This window comes from Anarrhichthys ocellatus, unplaced genomic scaffold (assembly GCF_004355925.1).
Source record: "Anarrhichthys ocellatus isolate YVR2014 unplaced genomic scaffold, GSC_Weel_1.0 scaffold28, whole genome shotgun sequence".
Classification (NCBI taxonomy): domain Eukaryota; kingdom Metazoa; phylum Chordata; class Actinopteri; order Perciformes; family Anarhichadidae; genus Anarrhichthys; species Anarrhichthys ocellatus.
Window position 1 is genome coordinate 1,227,193 of NW_022280058.1, and position 17,677 is coordinate 1,244,869.

The window sequence follows — 17,677 nt, forward strand, 5'->3', positions numbered from 1 at the left end:
GGTTTAGAAGTATGTGCTCAAACTTTACACCCACATGTGACTGTTGAACATTTCATTTCAACACAATGGGCATTAATCTGTTGTATCAACCTCCACTCTTGTGGGACGGCTTTCCAAAACATCTTGGAACCTGGCTGCAGGTATTTTCTCCCATTCAGTGTCAAGAGGCCTTGCTTGCAGTTGGTGTTCCAATCATCCTAAAGGTGTGGATGTGGTTGAGTTCAGAGCTCTGTGCAGGACAATGAAGTTCTTCCCCAACAGGTCTGGCTTTTTGCATGGCGGCATTGTAATGCTTAGCTTAGTTTGGTGTAACGACTGGGTTAGTGTGATGTTGAAACGGTCTTTTCCAAACTATGGTCACAAAGTTGGAAGCACACTATCCTTGAAAATATTTTGTAGGACAAAATGTAACTAATACAGATAAATGTACTGGATTGTAACTGGTATCGGATACCTGATCCAGCTATTTGAGTCTATTTTACACACTGTATAATTAGATGCATTAATGTGTATGCAGGATTTCAGTGTTGTACTTTTTAACAGCTTTATATACAGCTGGGTACTTTACATACCGGTTTTATAAACAGATTAGATCTTTTGCATGAAAAATCTTAATCTGTAAAGTAATACGCAACTACAGCTTTCAGATACATGGAGTAAAAAGTACTTTAAAGTATCTTTGAAATATAGTGGAGTAGAAGTAGCAAAGAATTGTAATTCTCAAGTAACACATCAAGTTTGTACAGTGATTAAATAAATACATGTACTATACTTCATGCCAGTGAGACCAAAAGTACACAATCATACTTCTGCTTAATAAGCTTAGGTCATGTTCATTTATTTTGACAATGTACCAGAGAAATTAGTGCAATGATCTCTGTTCAAACATTTTAAAATTACATTGTAGTCATACAAGAGTTTACAGTCAAGATTACAGGACAGCAATGACCAGCACTCAGCCTTGTTGGTAGGTAAATATCCGCTTTAATTCCAAAATATCAAAACAACTGCACATGTCTTTCACACAATTTCCGGGCAAACAAAATCATACGCTAAAACTGAGACCAATGCAATGTCTATGTAGATACTGCTCTTTCTCTCTCTGATGATCAAGGTGGTTTTCTGCGACCAATTCCATTTCTCTGCGAGTCTGTCAATGAAGAGGGTCATCTGTGGCATCGACCTGTGGTCCTCCTCTGGTCTACTGGTAGTACAGCTCCAGGTTCATCCCATCATGGATTTCATCTGCAGATGTTGTGGTTAAGTACAACCGATCAGGATAAAATAGTTCCGCTTGGTAAAAGTTTGCTACCATTAAATGCTTCTTCTGTTTTCAGATGACATACAGAAATACATTATTACCGCTGACATCCACAATATTGACTTGTTAATGTATCTGCAATAAATATTTCATCAAAGTTAAAATGACCTCAAAAAGTAATTGAAAACATGCAACTTCCAAGTATATTATGAAGATGAGGTTCATCCAAATCAGTGGTAATGGGATCTACTCATGCAAATAATTCAAAGGCAGCCGCTTCAAAGATTGTTTATAGGATACAGTCCCCCAGAGACACGTGGTCCTTGAATATGGTATACCTGTGGGCACAGAGGAGGAACAATCAACCGCTAATAAAAGACAGCCACAGAAACACTTGTTATGATCAGTACTCCAGTACAAGCAACTTACCATTTCTTTAGTACAATCTTGTCAAAACGTGTTCCTGTCTGAGCAGCAATGAGCTTCTTCAGATCTCCAATAGTGTCTTCAGAACTGAAACATGGCAGTTAAGGAAGTAGCAATGTGATGGCACCGAAAAACAATTCAAACGTGGTTTAACTAACACAGGTTAACATGGTGTCATCTAGCCTTACTTGGTTCTTGAAAATATGTTGATGGATATTTTTTTGTTGATCTTGGAGGAAGTTGTCTTGAATTACAGAATGCTCTTATTTTGAAAATATGCATTTTTTAATGCTTGAAGTTAGGACTTCAAAACTACCTAAATAAAATGGCAATTAATTCACTTTGCAACTACTGCACACCAGTCTACCACAAATATATATTATTTTCTGTATGATATATTGTATCCCAATCATTTAACTTTTGCACTATTTGATGTCTTCTTTAGAGTCTAATTTTTACTTGTTTTATTCCTTATACTATATTTTGAGTTCAAAAGAGGCCTTAAATCCAAGATTTCCATTTGTTAACGAATGCATCTCTGTAATCAACTCCACGTTAGCTGTACGTGGACCCGGGTACAACACGTGTGGCAGGACGCATTATTCAGGAGTAACTCCAGAGTTTCAGAGAAGGATACTTGCACTTTACCCGGACTTTCTTGCCCAGGCGATCGTTGCAAACCACCTCGATCATTTTCAGTTTCTGTCAGCCAAAGAAGAAATGAAGATAGTTGGTTAGCATGAACATGTGTGAATGTTGAGTAGCTCCAAAACAATTGTCCATAAAACTTAAGACAATGGTGGTCGTACATTTAGCTAGTTAGAAGCTACAGCCATGTGGCCACGTGAGAGAAGCAGAGCCTGAACTGTAAAAATCTGTTTAAATAAGTCAGGTTGTTTTGTTTGGTGTTAGCCAACACCAGCTAGCTAGAGCTCACAACACGCTAACGTTATATTAGCGTCTATTGTATTTACCAATGTGCGTAATGTTACAAAGCACACAAGAAAACCAACATTCGGTCTTTAAAATGTCAATGACAGTGTGTTAAATTAACTTAAATGTGACATTCCTACCTGGAAATTCACACTAGAATAACAAATATTGCTTTTAGATGGTTTTCTGTGGACTGTCCTCCGTCCGTAAAGCTGATTTGTTTTGTGTATAAGCCTCTCAGCCAATCAAATGGGCACAACGGTGATTGACAGCCAGCATTAGCCTATGATAGGACAGTGAAAAGGCGGGACCTGATTCCTAAACAACTCGTACCGTAAACACGCTGCTAACTGTCGTACTTTGCTTAGCTGCAGCCCAACCTGTCACACACACGGTAGCTTCATTGAAATTTAATTTGCAAACGCTGCTGCAGAAATACCAATGGCAGACGAGGAGAAGTTACCTGGTGGATGGGAGAAAAGAATGAGCCGCAGTTCAGGTGAGACAGAAGCCTCGAGAAGCTAAATATGCTAGCTAGCTAAGCTAAATGGCAATATGTACCGTTATGGATTTAGCTTACGAGCTAGCAGACCCAGCATCGTGGTTTAGTGTTAAAACGAGGCAGATGAGACTTTAACTTTGATGCTGATGTGCTGAAACAAGTGGCGGGTAACTCTGTCTCATAGGTGTGTTTTGCTAAATGTGTCGTTTGGCTGTTATTTGGGGTGTGTTGCTTCATGATCGCGCCAGAGCTGCTGCTGCGAGGCCCTCCGCATGACGTCATTCTGCTCCAGTGCCTCAGTCACCTGCACTGCACGAGCCTGAGCAGATTTTACATATTTATGTTGGGAGGCCAAAAAAACAAGCTTAGTAGATTGCAATCCCATTAAAACATGACTATTTTATGGTTTACTTAGCTGCAGCATAACAGTGAAGGGAAGAAGTATACAGAGTCTAAAAATACTCTACTACAAATACAATTCCTGCATTCAAAATCTTACTTAAAGTATTACATTTTAAAGTATTGTGAGCAAATACTATATAGGTCTGCTATGTTATTGTAGTGCCTTTTTTATTACAATGATGCACTTTCTACTATGTTTCATATATACCATACTATATCATAATGTACCATATAACATAATATGTTACAGTACTCAATTTTATTAATGCACACATATTAATTACACCACTGTCAATTTCTTATTCAATGTATTGCCTATTATTTATTTCTGTCCTGCTGAAACAACACTTTCCTGCTGGGGATCAATAAGGGTGTATCTTAATCTTAAAATGTACATTAAGTGTGAAAAGTAAAAGTACTCATTGAGCAGTAAATTGGTCTCCGTTAGTGCTGCATTAATGTCTATGTTGCATTTTACTGCTGTAGATGTTTGAGCCATGTTAATTTTAACTGTAATGTTGGCTAGTTTAATGTAAAGAAATGCATCATATTCTATGAGATCATCTTATGTTTGTATACAGTTGCCGCCCTGTGAGAACAACGTATGAGCTCAGAAAAACAGCTCTGTTTTCAGCTTTGCGACAATGCATTTTCCAGCTAAATAAACTATTTAAAACCTCACTTGGATCCGCTGGAAAATGCACCGTCACAAAGCTGAAAGCACTTTTTCTGAGCTCATGAAAAGTTGACTTTAGAGATATGTGTTTCTCGCAGGACAACGATGCTTTATGTTGCCATGTTGAGAGCCTCGTGGAGGCAATATATATGTTCAGAATTTCATATTGAGCACCATTAAATGTGTCTTCAGCTTGTTCTGCTGCCTTCATTTGTATTAAAAGTAATTGAATGCATCTTTATTTGCTGTCACTCTTTGTCCTGCAGGAAAAGTCTACTACTTCAACCACATCACCAACGCCAGCCAGTGGGAACGTCCGGTGGGAGATGGCCGTGGAGAGCCAGACAAGGTTATTATGTGTAATATTTTAAATGTATTTATTATTATAATAACAATACACTTTTATTACAGAGCACTCTTCAAAATGAGAGTTACAAAGTGTTTTACAAGATGGCATAAAAACAAGACTGAACTAGTTTAGTGACGACTGAAATTAGTGATGGGTGGACGAGGCTTAATGAAGATTTGGGCTTCCTGCCAAAAAGAAGTAAAGTTTTGGATTTGAAAAAAACAAAAAACACAGGGACATGTGGTGGTTTGTAGAAATGATTGCAGCCCCGTAAGACTAGAGCCAAACCTGCTGGTTGCATGCTGTGGTTTCAGTCCCACATGTTTAATAACACCTCTTAGTTCATAAATTGTAACTAGTGACACTTTTAATGGTGCTTTGTTAAATATTTAGAAAATCATTGCACCACAACATTTGATTTGCCAGGAAAATGTCTATGTGGCTGGTGAATTACAACTTCAATTAAAGTTTGGTGGGTTAAAACAAACTTTGGCTGAACAGCGTCAGTTTGTGCCGACTGAGGTTTGAGGGATTAAAAGCTTCTGAACGTTTACAACTCCTGACCCGATCAGTTATTGTTGTGAAAGAAGTCTTGATGACTTCCGAACGTTTACAACTCGAGTAAGAAAAAAACATTTACTTCGATACTAACAACACTAAAGCACATTTGTTACAATTTATTTATCTTATCTCTGTCGTATTAGATGGTGGTACTGACTTATTCATACCAGTCTTATTGATTCTTGACACTGATCGGTTTGTGTTTTTTTTTTTTTTTTTTTCACTCACTCAGGTACGCTGCTCTCACCTCCTGGTGAAGCACAGTCAGTCACGTCGTCCATCTTCTTGGCGAGAACAAACTATCACACGAACTAAAGACGAGGCCCTGGAGCTCATTCAGAGTACGTAAGGCATTGGAGGGGGGGGGGGGTTCGATCACGTCTGATCAACATGTTAAAGTTTTTTTTTTTTTTTTTTTTCCTCTCTTCTGTGCAGAGTATATAGAAGACATCAAGTCTGGAGAGGAGAAGTTTGAGTCCCTGGCTTCTCAGTTCAGCGACTGCAGCTCAGCTAAGAATGGTGGAGATCTGGGATTATTTGGCAAAGGTACGTACTCCAGTACCTGGTTAAGCTTTTTAAAATTCATATGAAATAAAGGAGAGGTGCAGAAGAGTGTGTTTTAGGATAACTCTGGTGAACGTGTAGTAATCAGCAACAAATACTCTTATTTAATGTTTATTAAAAACTACAGTATCCTGCTGTCCTATATCCTATGTTTTCGGGTTGTCCATCCGGTCCATTCTCGTGAACCTGATATCTCAGGAACGCCTCGAGGGAATTTTTTCAAATTTGGTACAAACGCCCTCTTGGACTCGAGGTTAAACTGATCTGATTTTGGTGGTTGAAGTTCACTGCAAGCTCACAAAACACTCAAGAATTCATAGACTATTTATGACAATATCACATGTCTAATAGGATAAAATGGTGATATTTTGGAAAGACGTGGATGTAAACTGCAGAGGTGGGACTACATGGTACTTGTAGTTAGTTTTATTATTTTAAGATTTATTTTGACGTTTGTTTTACTTTCATTTAATTTCTGGCAATATTTGACAAGCTTCCAACTTAATAACCATCACTCACTGGCTGTGCCTCAGTGACACGCCCACAGTTGAAAGTAAAACCTAATGTACTTTAATAAAGAAAAGTATCTATGCACCCACAGGTCACAGATGATAATTTACAACGTGTTCATGTGTGAGTTTTCATTTGAATGTGGATAAAAGAATGTATTACTTCAACATAATATATCTGTTTATGTTTTAGGTCAAATGCAGAAGCCTTTTGAAGATGCCTCCTTTGCTCTCAAAGTGGGAGACATGAGCGGTCCTGTTTTTACTGAATCTGGAGTCCACATCATCCTACGTACTGGTTGACAGGAAGAAGCCACATACTTTACTTTCCTCTCAAGTCTTCACACACACACACAGTCCAACCCAACCTGACCCGATTTATTTTAATGATCCACACCACCCAATAAACAAGAGTTTAATGGGATCATTTTGTTCCAAGCACTATCGGACATGTACGAACAATTAAATCACACTGAACATCAAGGAGTATCGCAGATTATTCCTGTGAGACCTCAAGCTTTTATTAACCCTGGCAATACCATTATATAAAAACATGAGTGCCTGTGACTCTGTTGAAGTGATTCCTCCCGTGGAAACAGTTTCATGTGATGCGCGATGTTTGAAAGTGCGTCTGTAAAAGCTTGTTTTTGTATGTGCATGTCTTCAAAAAAGGACCATTTACTGTATGTTTCCCTGTAACCTTTTCCATTTCTACTGTATGTGTGCCTGAACAGATCCTCGATCTTGTTTTGGAAAATGGATTCGTAAGATGTTTAAAATATTTACATATACAGTATACATCCAATACATTGCAGTTTGAGAAAGTGCTGTTATTCTGAGTTCTCTACATTTCGCATTGATTTGAGTTCGTTATCCTTTGCAGATATCCAGTAAGAAACGATCATTTGTTGTCATAATCCACTTTGAAAAGTGCATGTGTCCTCTCCCTTAGGATATGCAAAGATAAAGATGGCACAGTTGAAAACTTCCAGGTTTTAACAATCAGCTCTGCAGCTTTTAAAATCATCAAAGTTCAGATGACCTGTAACACCGTCATTATTCAGAGTTTTTCCTGCATCAATAAAAATATCTTTTTATAAGTCTGTTGTTTTGTGGTTTATTTAGAGCAGAATTAAACAATGAGATCATATACATTTTCAAATGGTAGTTTATGGATGAGAGCATTTTCAAAAGGCTAATGAGAAAGATAAAGACTTATCTCGGTGAGACCCTTTAATAGATACTTAGAAGTGTAAAAGAAAAGCAATTTTAACAATCCTCCAGAGACGACAGATAACCGATACATTTACCAAAAACCAACCCAAGGTTGCTAGCCTATATATATATTTATTTAGATACCTAAATATTTTTCTTTTTCGTCAGTGTTTGATTCATTGATTGCTGTCAGGATGTGATAAGATTTTAAACAATATTTTAGAAGAAGATTACCAACCCTGCCTTTAATTTCAAGTTTGTCAGCTTGTTCTGATGTTATTCTGCCCCAATGTGGCCACGCGCACAAACAATAATAATAGGCTCCAGCTCTATAATTCATCTTCATGTCTGATGAGTGATAATGAAGCCATCCTGCTACCGGGCACTGGTTTCCAACTCTCCCTGTCTGACACACAGTGGGGTGTGAATGTAAAAGCACTAATAAACTGCCCCCGCCCTGTCATGCCTCCATGCCTCCTGTGGTAAAGGTTTCCTGTGTTGCGTTTAAGCATGTGTGTAAAAACCAGCTCCCTGCCGCGACCACTGGATTCCTTCCTCTCATCTTTGGGAAACGTTCGTTTGAATCAAACAAACTGGCGCACGGAACAGCCCGGGGGCGCACATAAAACCTCTGTCCGTCCCGCATTACGAGGAGCACCGTCCGACACACGTGCAACTCATTTGGGTGACCGTGCGGCGCCGTGCCCCTGACAGCACGGTGGTTTCCGTTAGAAGGAAATGATGGAGAAGGAAAGTTTCTGACGCCTCTCCGTTTCGCTGGGACTGCTCTGCTCGCAGGAAAACTGGAGATCATTGTTTCGCTCTGCGCGGTTCACTCGTCCTCATCATAACGCACAGATACTGTATATCTGAGCTATATGGATTTGGGATTAATAAGGTCTCCGACACTGAAATGTCTCAGGATTGGAAATGCAGCTCCACGCCTGCCTGTTGCTTTTTATTATCACAACAGGTAAGGACCTCTGCTGTAAACTGCTGTCTTATTATGAAGCCCACTCCTTTTATTGTCACCGAGCTTTGTATTTCTTTTATCTGAAACTGCTGTTTCGTTTTCAGCTACTTTTAAATTAAGTCACAACATCGCTGCTCTTCTGTCAATACAAACGAGGTTGGTAGGTTTCTGTAGAGTTGAGTTTTGTACCCTGCTTCAAGCCCTGATCCAAATATATAGGGGTCATCAAATTATTCAAGAGATGATTAAAGAGGGGGACGATCTGTGCATTTTTATTAAGTTTGTTTTTTCCTTTAATTGTCTGGGTTTTGCTTTTACATTTTCCTGCTTCAAAAAAAATCGGAGAATGATAATTATCTGTGTTTGAACTGGACATAATAAATCACTTTTCACTGCAACATCACACAGATTTATGCCAGATTGATGCCCTCTTTTACCAGCGTCTTTTTTCTTCTTCTCTTTCCTCAGATAAAACACTGGCCTTGCTGCACCACCACTGTGGTGGAGATGTCAGCCTGGACAAACAGCCTGCTGGTCACATCAATCTCACTTTACCTGGACTGTTTACTGACACCAGCAACACACCCATGAACCACCAGTCTGACAGAACCCCGACGGTTTCAGTTTGCACCTGGACGATAGGTGTTCCTCTGGGTCCGACGGTCCTTTTAAAGTTAGTGTGGTTGGACAGTGGTTCAAGCGTAGTAGTGCGCTGTGTTTTGAACGAAGCAGATCAGGTCCTGGAGAGCGGGGGGACGGCTCTGCTCTCCCACTGTGATGGAAACAAAGCCACCTTCACTTGGACAGGAGCAGGACGCTCCTCAAATGAAATGCAGCTGTCCTATTATGGTGAGAAACCAATTACTCAATTATCTAGTTTGACTTGTTGAGTCAGGATGGCCCACTTCCCTGCACCCTGATCATGAGAGTATGATCCAATTGTTGAAAAAGCTGCTTATTTAGTTGTCTCAATGAATATATAAGGTTTTGTTTAGTATATTATGGTTACATTGACTGTACTATGTGAAACTGTGGAAATGTATTGTTCAAAGCTTTGAGTCCGTCGGAAAGTTGTTATCACACTCACTGTGGTGTGAGACACAGATATGTTATGTTGTGATTTCCACTCTTGTCTCTCCTCACCCTCTCCCTCTCTGTTTTTTTGTGTTTGTTTTGGTCATCAAGTCCAGGAAGATGAGAGGAATTCCTCGGACGACCCTACCAGCCCACGTTCAGACCAAGACCTCCTGCGTTGGTCACGGACAGGAACCAGCTTTACAAGCGCCGCTCCTGTTGGTCAAGACGTGGTGAGGGGGACAGACGGGGGCAGAGGTCGCCTCTTTGAAGGTCTGGAGTGGAGCTCCGGGCCTCGGTCTGCGTCTAGTCCCTCCTCTCAGGACCAGGGCCCGCTGCACCCCACCTCACCCCCGCAGGGACTCACTGTGCTCACTGTGGCTGGGAGAGCTGATAGGGAAACTCTCCCGCTTCCTGAGGAAGAACCTAACAATGGAGCGGATACATCTGGAGCTCCTCACCTCGCCGATGGAAAAATATCTGCCAGAGAGAGAGCACGCCCCTATTTTCAGCGTACAGACTCGCTGTTTCAACCATCGCACACGACAAACACGGGGAAAAAATCAAGCAACGAGCTCCCTCAAACCCAGATTGCAGTGACACATGCAACAGCCATTAGCTCCAACACCTTGCTTGGCACATATATTCACAAATATACAGCCACTCAGACATCTAAGCTATCTACAAACACACAACTCCCCCATTCCTGGAGGAGCCAGCGAAGCACAGACAGACTTAACTCGGATCTGACCTCCGCCGTCACCTCTAATCCTCTAAAATCCCCCACTGAACCTCAGCAGGGTGACTCACACACTGATATTGAACCCACTGCGCCGTCACCATCATCCTCACAGCTCTCCAGCGGGACTCATCCACCCGCCGCCCACGTCGCAGAGCTTGAAACCGCTGTTGGTGCCGTGGAGTCTGCTTCATTTCATCCAAACACGAGTGGAACTGACTCATCGGCATCATCTGCGTCAGAGGTCACCAATCAAACTGCTGCGTTCGAGTCCTCTGACAAACTTGAGATCCTTCACACTTTCACTTCCTCCACACAGAGTGAAACAAGCTCTCCACAAAGCACAGAGGGCCTTGCGTGCTCGCCACTTCTTGACACGTCCTCCCCGCTCACACAGACGAGCAAAGACGAGACACACACGGCATCGCAGAGTACACGCAAACGTTTTGCCGACACCATGTCCTCATCGCCTGGCATCACCGAAGTTGATGACCGGACTTTGAGTTTCACGGGTTCTTCTTCGACACCTCTGATGTTGGGAGATGTAGTCCAGACCTCAGCTCCCTCAGGAACATCCACTGAAACATACACACTGCGTCCCACTTACACACTCTCACATGACAGCTCGCCCACAAATTCACCGACTCCTGTTCCTCCTTCGTCGTCCAGTACGTCCATACCCTCATCAACATCTCCATACACGCTGCAAACACACACTCCATCACCTGGTCATTCACATTTATCTCACACACCCCTTTCTTTGCCCTCCTCTACCACTGAATCCGCTGCCCACACACCACTCGTCGACCACGAAACCACGCCCACGCCCACGCCCTCAGAAACATCTTCACACACACCTCATACACAGAACCCCCTGCCTTTGACGTCTTCTACTAATATCCCAGTTACGCTTAAACAGCCCCACAACCACATTACTACTGTACAGACGTCTTTGCTCTCACTCACAACTGCAAAATCGGATTATGGACATGGAGAGGTAGAGGAAGTAGAGGGAGAGGATAAGTCTTGGCAATGGTTTACAGGCAGCACAACCACACTAACTCCCACAGCCGGAGCTCCATCGTGGACAACCTTGCATCCCAGCCAGGAGAACCGTTTGGCACTCACACCTCCTGTTTTAACCTCTGCTTGGAGCCCCACAACTAGTCACACACCCAAGTTCTACATCGTGCCAGACCAACCTTCAGCCATCAGAGGTAATGTACATATTTGTGTGTGATTAAATAATAGTTTTTTTTCTGTGTCCAGGCTTGTAATGGATTTATTTTCCTGTTTTGTCCAGTGGAGTCAATTGAGCTGCTGCTGCAGATTGTTGTGGAAGAGTCCAGATCGGCTTTTTCTTCTGGTTTGGAGGAAGACACCGCTGCCTGGGTGAGGGATGATGTACACACACACACACACACACACACGCAGACGCACACTGGCATGCAGAAAAGCACCAACAAATCGTGCGATTATACAATAGCTTTAGAGTTTGATTTAGGGGCTGCTACAAAGTCCTCATTCTATGTTTCTTTCAGGTGGAGCCGTACCTTCAGAAAGCCCCGGGGTTCAGCCGGCTGCTGGGAGTTTGGAGCAGGTGAAGTCCTATAGAGTACATATACTGTAGCTAAGCTGCATTTAGCCCCGTTTTGAGCCTCTCATCTATTACCATTAAAGTCAAGTCATAGGACGTTGACATTTTGACGCACTAACAAGTTGTAATTGGCAAACAGTTTCTTATTATCACGTCCAGCAGACATGGAACTACATTATCCTTCATTTGAAGTTGTGTTTCTGGTCAAGTCACAAATGTAAATCACATTCTCCCTTTAGCTCTCTTGTGGTCTCCTCCAACTCCTGAGGAGGGCAGTATTTTGTCTCTTTAGCTGCTTAATGCTCCACAATGTCCATCAGCTAATTCTATTGCCTCTCAACGGCTCTCAACATGGTGACGGATAAGCTAACAGTGTTTACCTGAGGGGGAAACCGGAGGGGCGTTATCAGCTGTAACCGCCGTATTAGTGAGCTAACCAGTGGACATGCTCACATGCATGAACATGCACTAAAAGCACACGAGGCTGGCTGTGTCAACCAAGAAACTCGGATTACGTAGAAACTCGGATTACAACCCACACAGAGGGAGACATTACTCCAATACATCTCTACATAGCAAATCATTGTTTGCTGCTATATTAATGCCCTGAATCCCTTCTTTAAATGGGGTTTTCATAGATTGCCAGGTATTTATCTTTTAGAAAAGATGCTTAGCTCTGTGATTCGAATACAGTGGTAAAACATGAGAGGCACAAACTGGGGTTGCGCTGCATAGGGTTTTGTGAAGAAAGCTGCAGAAAGTGGATGTGCTGCCGTTTTTCAGTGGCCATGCAGTGCAGAGTCTGGTGGAGTTCAGAACCAGCGGGGCTCTGCGGTGGCTCGGCACGACTGGCCCCGCGTCGCTGTTGGAACGAACAGGACTAGCTCAGGCTGTGTGCGAGGGGAGGAGCTTCAGATCATCCAAGATCACCAACATCACACTGGGAGGTAAGGCAATTTGAGATGCCCGCCTACGCACAGCTGACCAAAGATGCTTAACTTTTCAGGCACCTGAGTGGTCTCAGGCGAATCGTTGCAACTCGTTCTTCGCTCTCCTCTGATATCCCGTCATCTCTTTACTGTCCTTAACGTTTACCTGACAGGGCATTCCAGTCTTTCAATAGGAGTTGATTTGTGCACTCTGTAGGTTTTTAGACTTTTCACAGGCCCCCAGTATGACCAAAAGTGGATCGGGTCTTATTTGGACTTTAAAATTCTTTGAACAGAATGAAAATATTGCAACGCAGGATTCTTGTAGCTTCATGCATAATAATGCATAGCTACGAAGTAAATCTGCCTCTGTTTGGTCACATTTCTCACTAATTGGTGACATTTATGGGAAGATTTTTGTGCAGTTTCACCTTTTGAGTAAAGCAACCTTTGTACTGCATCTAAGAGAGCCTGGCGTTAAGGGAATAGACATTAACACATTTCAGACCCTTGTCCCAGATGTCCTCTGTGGGAATTCCATTCTTAACCTGCTTACTTAATTAACCCAGTTACAGGCAGACTCATGTAAACATCATAACACAGTCAGATTGACTCAGTTAAACTCACAATCTAGTTATGGGAAATCTGATTATGAAGTCTGGCTCACTCGGATATTAAACTGGTTACTGTGGTATGTCATCATCTTACTCTACTGCTTTCACTTTTGGTGTTTGCCATATATGCCAATTCACAATGGCTCAAGTACTGTAGCTGCATGTTTGCTGTTGGACAAAGTGCATTGACAGGCATGTTCTTCTGGCAGTTTATTTGGGCCAACAGGGATACTTATCGTGCCAACTCTGCATGTAACCATAATCACTTAAATAAGACTTATACTGTATATTATTTGATTTGCCAATTCGTCAAGGTATTTCAGCTAATGCTTAAACATTGACATAAAGGCAGACACATTTAAAGAGTAATGCTGGTAATATTCTATATTTTTTGGCTACTTTATTGTTTTAATTTTTATGTAGATGTCCATTGTAGATTATATTTTAATTATAGTGCAGTGCACCAAACGTGTATTAATCCACAGCTGAAACTTGTCGTCAACAAATGCGTTAGCACCTGATTGTGGACATTGCGTTTCCTTTTAAAAAAGTAAACCAAATATTTAAGATGTAGCTGTTCAGTGGGATTTGTTGGCAATAATCAAAATGAAGAATAACACCAGCCTCATTCTTTAACATATCTTCCCTCCAGGTCTGCAGGGCGATGTGTGCGACTGGTTACTGCAGTGTCCAGCAGGCTACAAGTGTGTGTTTAACCCTGGCACTTCAAACTATAGCTGCTCTTCTGTCTGCCACTTTGACTACTGCCACCATCATGGCATCTGTACTCACCACCCGGGCCAGCTCCCAGTTTGCCGGTAGGACCAGACAGAGGCATTAATACATACAGTTTGCATCTCTTCCATCCAAGAAGGTTTTTGTACATGCAAACGTCTTCTTGTTTGTGTTTCAGCTGCCTTGTAGGAGAGGACTTCTGGTACATGGGTCAGAGGTGTGACGTGAGGATGACTCGAGCGCGGCTCGTGGGCGCGTGTCTTGCCATCTTACTCGTCATGGTGACAGTGATTGGTGTTTTGGCTCTTGTGGCAGTGAGACGCTACCGAGCCATTCTGATCCAGGCCAAAGTGGATCAGACTCGGAGCAGGTATGCACCGACTCACACGTCACAATCACAGCTTACAGCGCTCAAGCTACCATACAAACACACAGATTCACAGACGCCACACAGATACCCTGAACATAAAATATGAAGTGTTTTGTTCAAACAAATATGTTGAAAATGAATGAAATGGTTAAATGTGTTTCTGTAACAAGGTGTGATCTTGTGGGTCGACCTTATAATAACCCAAGAAACACACCTTTGGTAAACATGAAATGCAGTTGACGCCAAACAACTCGGATTGATGTGACATACGTGGCATTAACACACAGGACACCTTCGGGAAAATTGTGTCCTGGCACAGAATGGATTTAACTTCACGCACTTTAGTTGTGGTAACAGTAACGTCCACTAGATGTCGGAGTCTGGCTGCTGAACCACATATTTAGGATGAAGGCTGCATCGTGAACTCTTGGAAAATGTTGAGTCAGTCTGGTTGAATCCGAATGTCCACCGTCTAGACTTGCAGACAGCCCCTGAAGGACTTCAGTCATGCGTACAGTGATACGTTCACTGCCATCACGTCAAGTCTGTAAGGTGTTAGTCTTGCACATTCACATGTTATAAACTATAAATAGTCTATAAAGTGAAGTCTGGAGAAATCTGCTCCCCAAGCTGACTCTCTGGAAGTCTGCAAAAAGTGCAGACATTGGGAATCAGCCTGGTAAGGCGTTTGTGTTGAGACACTTGTTGTCTGAACCAAAATCCCAGAGGGAGACTGCAAGAGGGAAGAGTTCTGTCCACCTTGACTGAGGCACTGTACTTTCATCCTATTGCTGAGATTAACTTCAAATATTGGGTGTGGACACAGACCGATAAAGTTCAGTCTGAAGTTAAGCTGTAAATCCACAGTGTCTTACGAACAGTAGAGAGAGAGAGTTCTGTCAAGAGAAAGTTGGACTCTCTCTGAGGTTTCGTCCATTTTTTTTTTTTTTTGGCCCATTAATAGTTTATTGGGGGGTGAGCTTTTCTTTATCTGATGCGAAGGGTCCAAGGTAAGAGGAGGTTGTATGTGGTCCAGATTGTAAAGCCCTCTGTGGCAAATGTGTGATATTAAGTTATGCAAATTCAATTGAATAGAATGTTCACTTCCATTAGTCATTTTTATCCAGTGAGACTTAAAGGGAAAAAAAAGAAATGTATATTACATACACACGTAGGCTATGTATGAAAAATATGTATTTATACTCAAGCCCAGATCAAATTGAAGCAGATACATGAATATGAATATTGTGCTGTGAATAATTATCCTCACACTATGATTTGTTGTGTCTGCAGCTATCGCAGGTTCAACCATTTCGATGAGCTGTCAGGACGGTTCGGGTTGCGTTCGTGGGCAGGATCAGCGGACTCGCTAGATAATCCCGCCTTTACGCGCTCCGATGAGTTACTGCACCTGCAGGCGCTCGACCGCACCTGCTGTTACCACGACGACACGCTGTCGCTGGCCTCCACCTGCCCCAGCCACGGGGCTCGCATCAATACAATCTACCCACACAGGTACACACACACACACACACACACACACACACACACACAGTCCATAAACGCACATGAATGGTTCATATTCTTGATAGTATGAATGTTATTGACATGCAGAGAGCTAATGTCTGTCTGTCCTCCTCAATCTGTCTAAAGCATGAAATACATATTACAGTATGTATATGATCTAAGATCTAAGAAAATAATGATCAAGATACAAACAAGCTAAATGCACATCTAAACAGGCTGCTTTTGAAAAGTTCAGCAACCAAGCAGACATTAGATCTGCAACCCAAACTTAGACACACACACAATCTTAAATTATACAAACAGAAAAACTGAACTTGGACACACCTAATAATTACTTTTAAAGGACCAGTGTGTTGGGTTTATGGGGATTTTTAGGTAGAAATGGAATATAATATTCATAATTATGTTTTCATTTGTGTATAATCGCCTGAAACAAAGAATCTTTGTGCTGTCATGTTGCACCACAATGTTTCTACAGCCGCCCAGTAAGGACAAAATGCCTGCATCTGGAAGTGAAGCTGCTGAGGTTGACAGACTGAACTAAAAGCCAAAACATTAAAGTTATGGGCCGTAAAACCGAAACCATAACCTGAAAGATGCTTTAAACACAAAAAAGGCCTGTAGAGCTGAATTGGGTGATAATTCTTTGCGAGGTTTTCATTCTCACCTGCCCCCTTTCATCTGTGGCTGCTTTAGAAATATAAAAGCAGTTTTAACTATTGAATGCTACTTTAATGAGTAAATGTTGTATTAAATCAAAGCAAAAGCAATAAAGTAAAGACATAAAAGAAACGGATAAAACACAACAACTGAATGAATTCAATTTTGTGACATTAAATATAGAAAAAAGTGTATCCCAAGCTATGGCTTAATACATGTTTAAAAGTTAAAATGAAGAGAATAAATCACTAAAGCCAATATCAATGAATAAAATTACATTCATATCATTTTCCTAATCTGTATCTTAAACTGTTACTGCCTTTAGTTCCCCTACAGAATGTAAATGTATGTCTGAAAGTATTCCTTCACTCATATAATATACAAACAACGTCTGTGTAAATAATCCCTTGGCTGTCTGTATTCCCTGTAGCTCTCAGTATGGTTGGAGGGGAAGCGGGATGAGCATGGGCGATGTTGTGTTGGACTCGGGCAAGGCCAGTGACCTTTCTGTCTGCAGCTGGCCCGTGGAACCCATTCAGTGGACTCCCTTCCCCCTTCTGCAGAAACTGGCCACCCAAAGGACACCCACAGTGAGTGTTTGACAGGTATATCTATATACATATGAGCACGTATATCTGGTTTCAATATGTTTCCCTGTGAAACCAGGTGAGGGTTTCGAGGCCGCGGTCCTACTGTGAAGGCATGGAGCTGGTAGACCTGGGGAAGAGCTGGACTGCTTGACGCACGTAAAGAAGACTCAAATCAAAAGTTGACACTGGTTTTTGCAGCTCGTTATTGCGTTCTAGGCCTCAAATGTTCTTGTTTTGTTGATGAAAACTGTAAAAAAACAATAAGTGTAAATGTGTATATAAGTGTATATTTTTTGCTACATGTTCTGTTTCTGATACCTCTGATGAGATGTAGGATGTACTGTAAAGAAAGAAGAACAAAAGAGTGTGTCTAAATGGTGCAGAGTCTTATATCATGCTTTAGTAAACATAAATCTTACTCAGGGCAAAAATAAATGCATTTGCTTTTGACAATTAAAAATGTGAGTCCTT

General features: G+C 41.7%; 3 protein-coding genes across 4 annotated transcripts; 2 read left to right on the forward strand and 1 right to left on the reverse strand.

The window, feature by feature from the left end:
- Positions 1-248: 248 nt before the first annotated feature.
- ubl5 (ubiquitin like 5) lies at positions 249-2,847 on the reverse strand. Its single transcript, XM_031863252.1, has 5 exons — positions 2,761-2,847; positions 2,325-2,389; positions 1,691-1,774; positions 1,562-1,599; positions 249-1,245 (listed from the first exon to the last, which is right to left on the reverse strand). The coding sequence occupies exons 2-5, from the start codon at positions 2,378-2,380 to the stop codon at positions 1,202-1,204; spliced, it is 222 nt and encodes a 73-aa protein (XP_031719112.1). The 5' UTR covers positions 2,381-2,389; positions 2,761-2,847; the 3' UTR covers positions 249-1,201.
- A 107-nt stretch (positions 2,848-2,954) lies between these two features.
- On the forward strand, positions 2,955-7,284 carry pin1 (peptidylprolyl cis/trans isomerase, NIMA-interacting 1). The gene is made up of 5 exons (XM_031863251.1): positions 2,955-3,119; positions 4,467-4,549; positions 5,343-5,451; positions 5,546-5,656; positions 6,377-7,284. Exons 1-5 carry the CDS (start codon positions 3,062-3,064, stop codon positions 6,484-6,486), a joined length of 471 nt encoding a protein of 156 aa, XP_031719111.1. The 5' UTR covers positions 2,955-3,061; the 3' UTR covers positions 6,487-7,284.
- Positions 7,285-7,977: 693 nt separating this feature from the next.
- Positions 7,978-17,666, forward strand: LOC116392045 (uncharacterized protein PB18E9.04c). Of its 2 annotated transcripts, XM_031863172.1 has the most exons (11): positions 7,978-8,371; positions 8,840-9,220; positions 9,557-11,401; positions 11,488-11,576; positions 11,726-11,784; positions 12,565-12,728; positions 13,977-14,142; positions 14,238-14,429; positions 15,723-15,944; positions 17,047-17,206; positions 17,283-17,666. In XM_031863172.1, exons 1-11 carry the CDS (start codon positions 8,329-8,331, stop codon positions 17,355-17,357), a joined length of 3,396 nt encoding a protein of 1,131 aa, XP_031719032.1. In that variant the 5' UTR covers positions 7,978-8,328; the 3' UTR covers positions 17,358-17,666. The 2 variants fall into 2 exon arrangements, with proteins under 2 accessions (XP_031719032.1, XP_031719033.1); XM_031863173.1 differs by lacking the exon at positions 7,978-8,371 and having other exon boundaries at positions 9,048-9,220; positions 9,562-11,401.
- Positions 17,667-17,677: the final 11 nt, after the last annotated feature.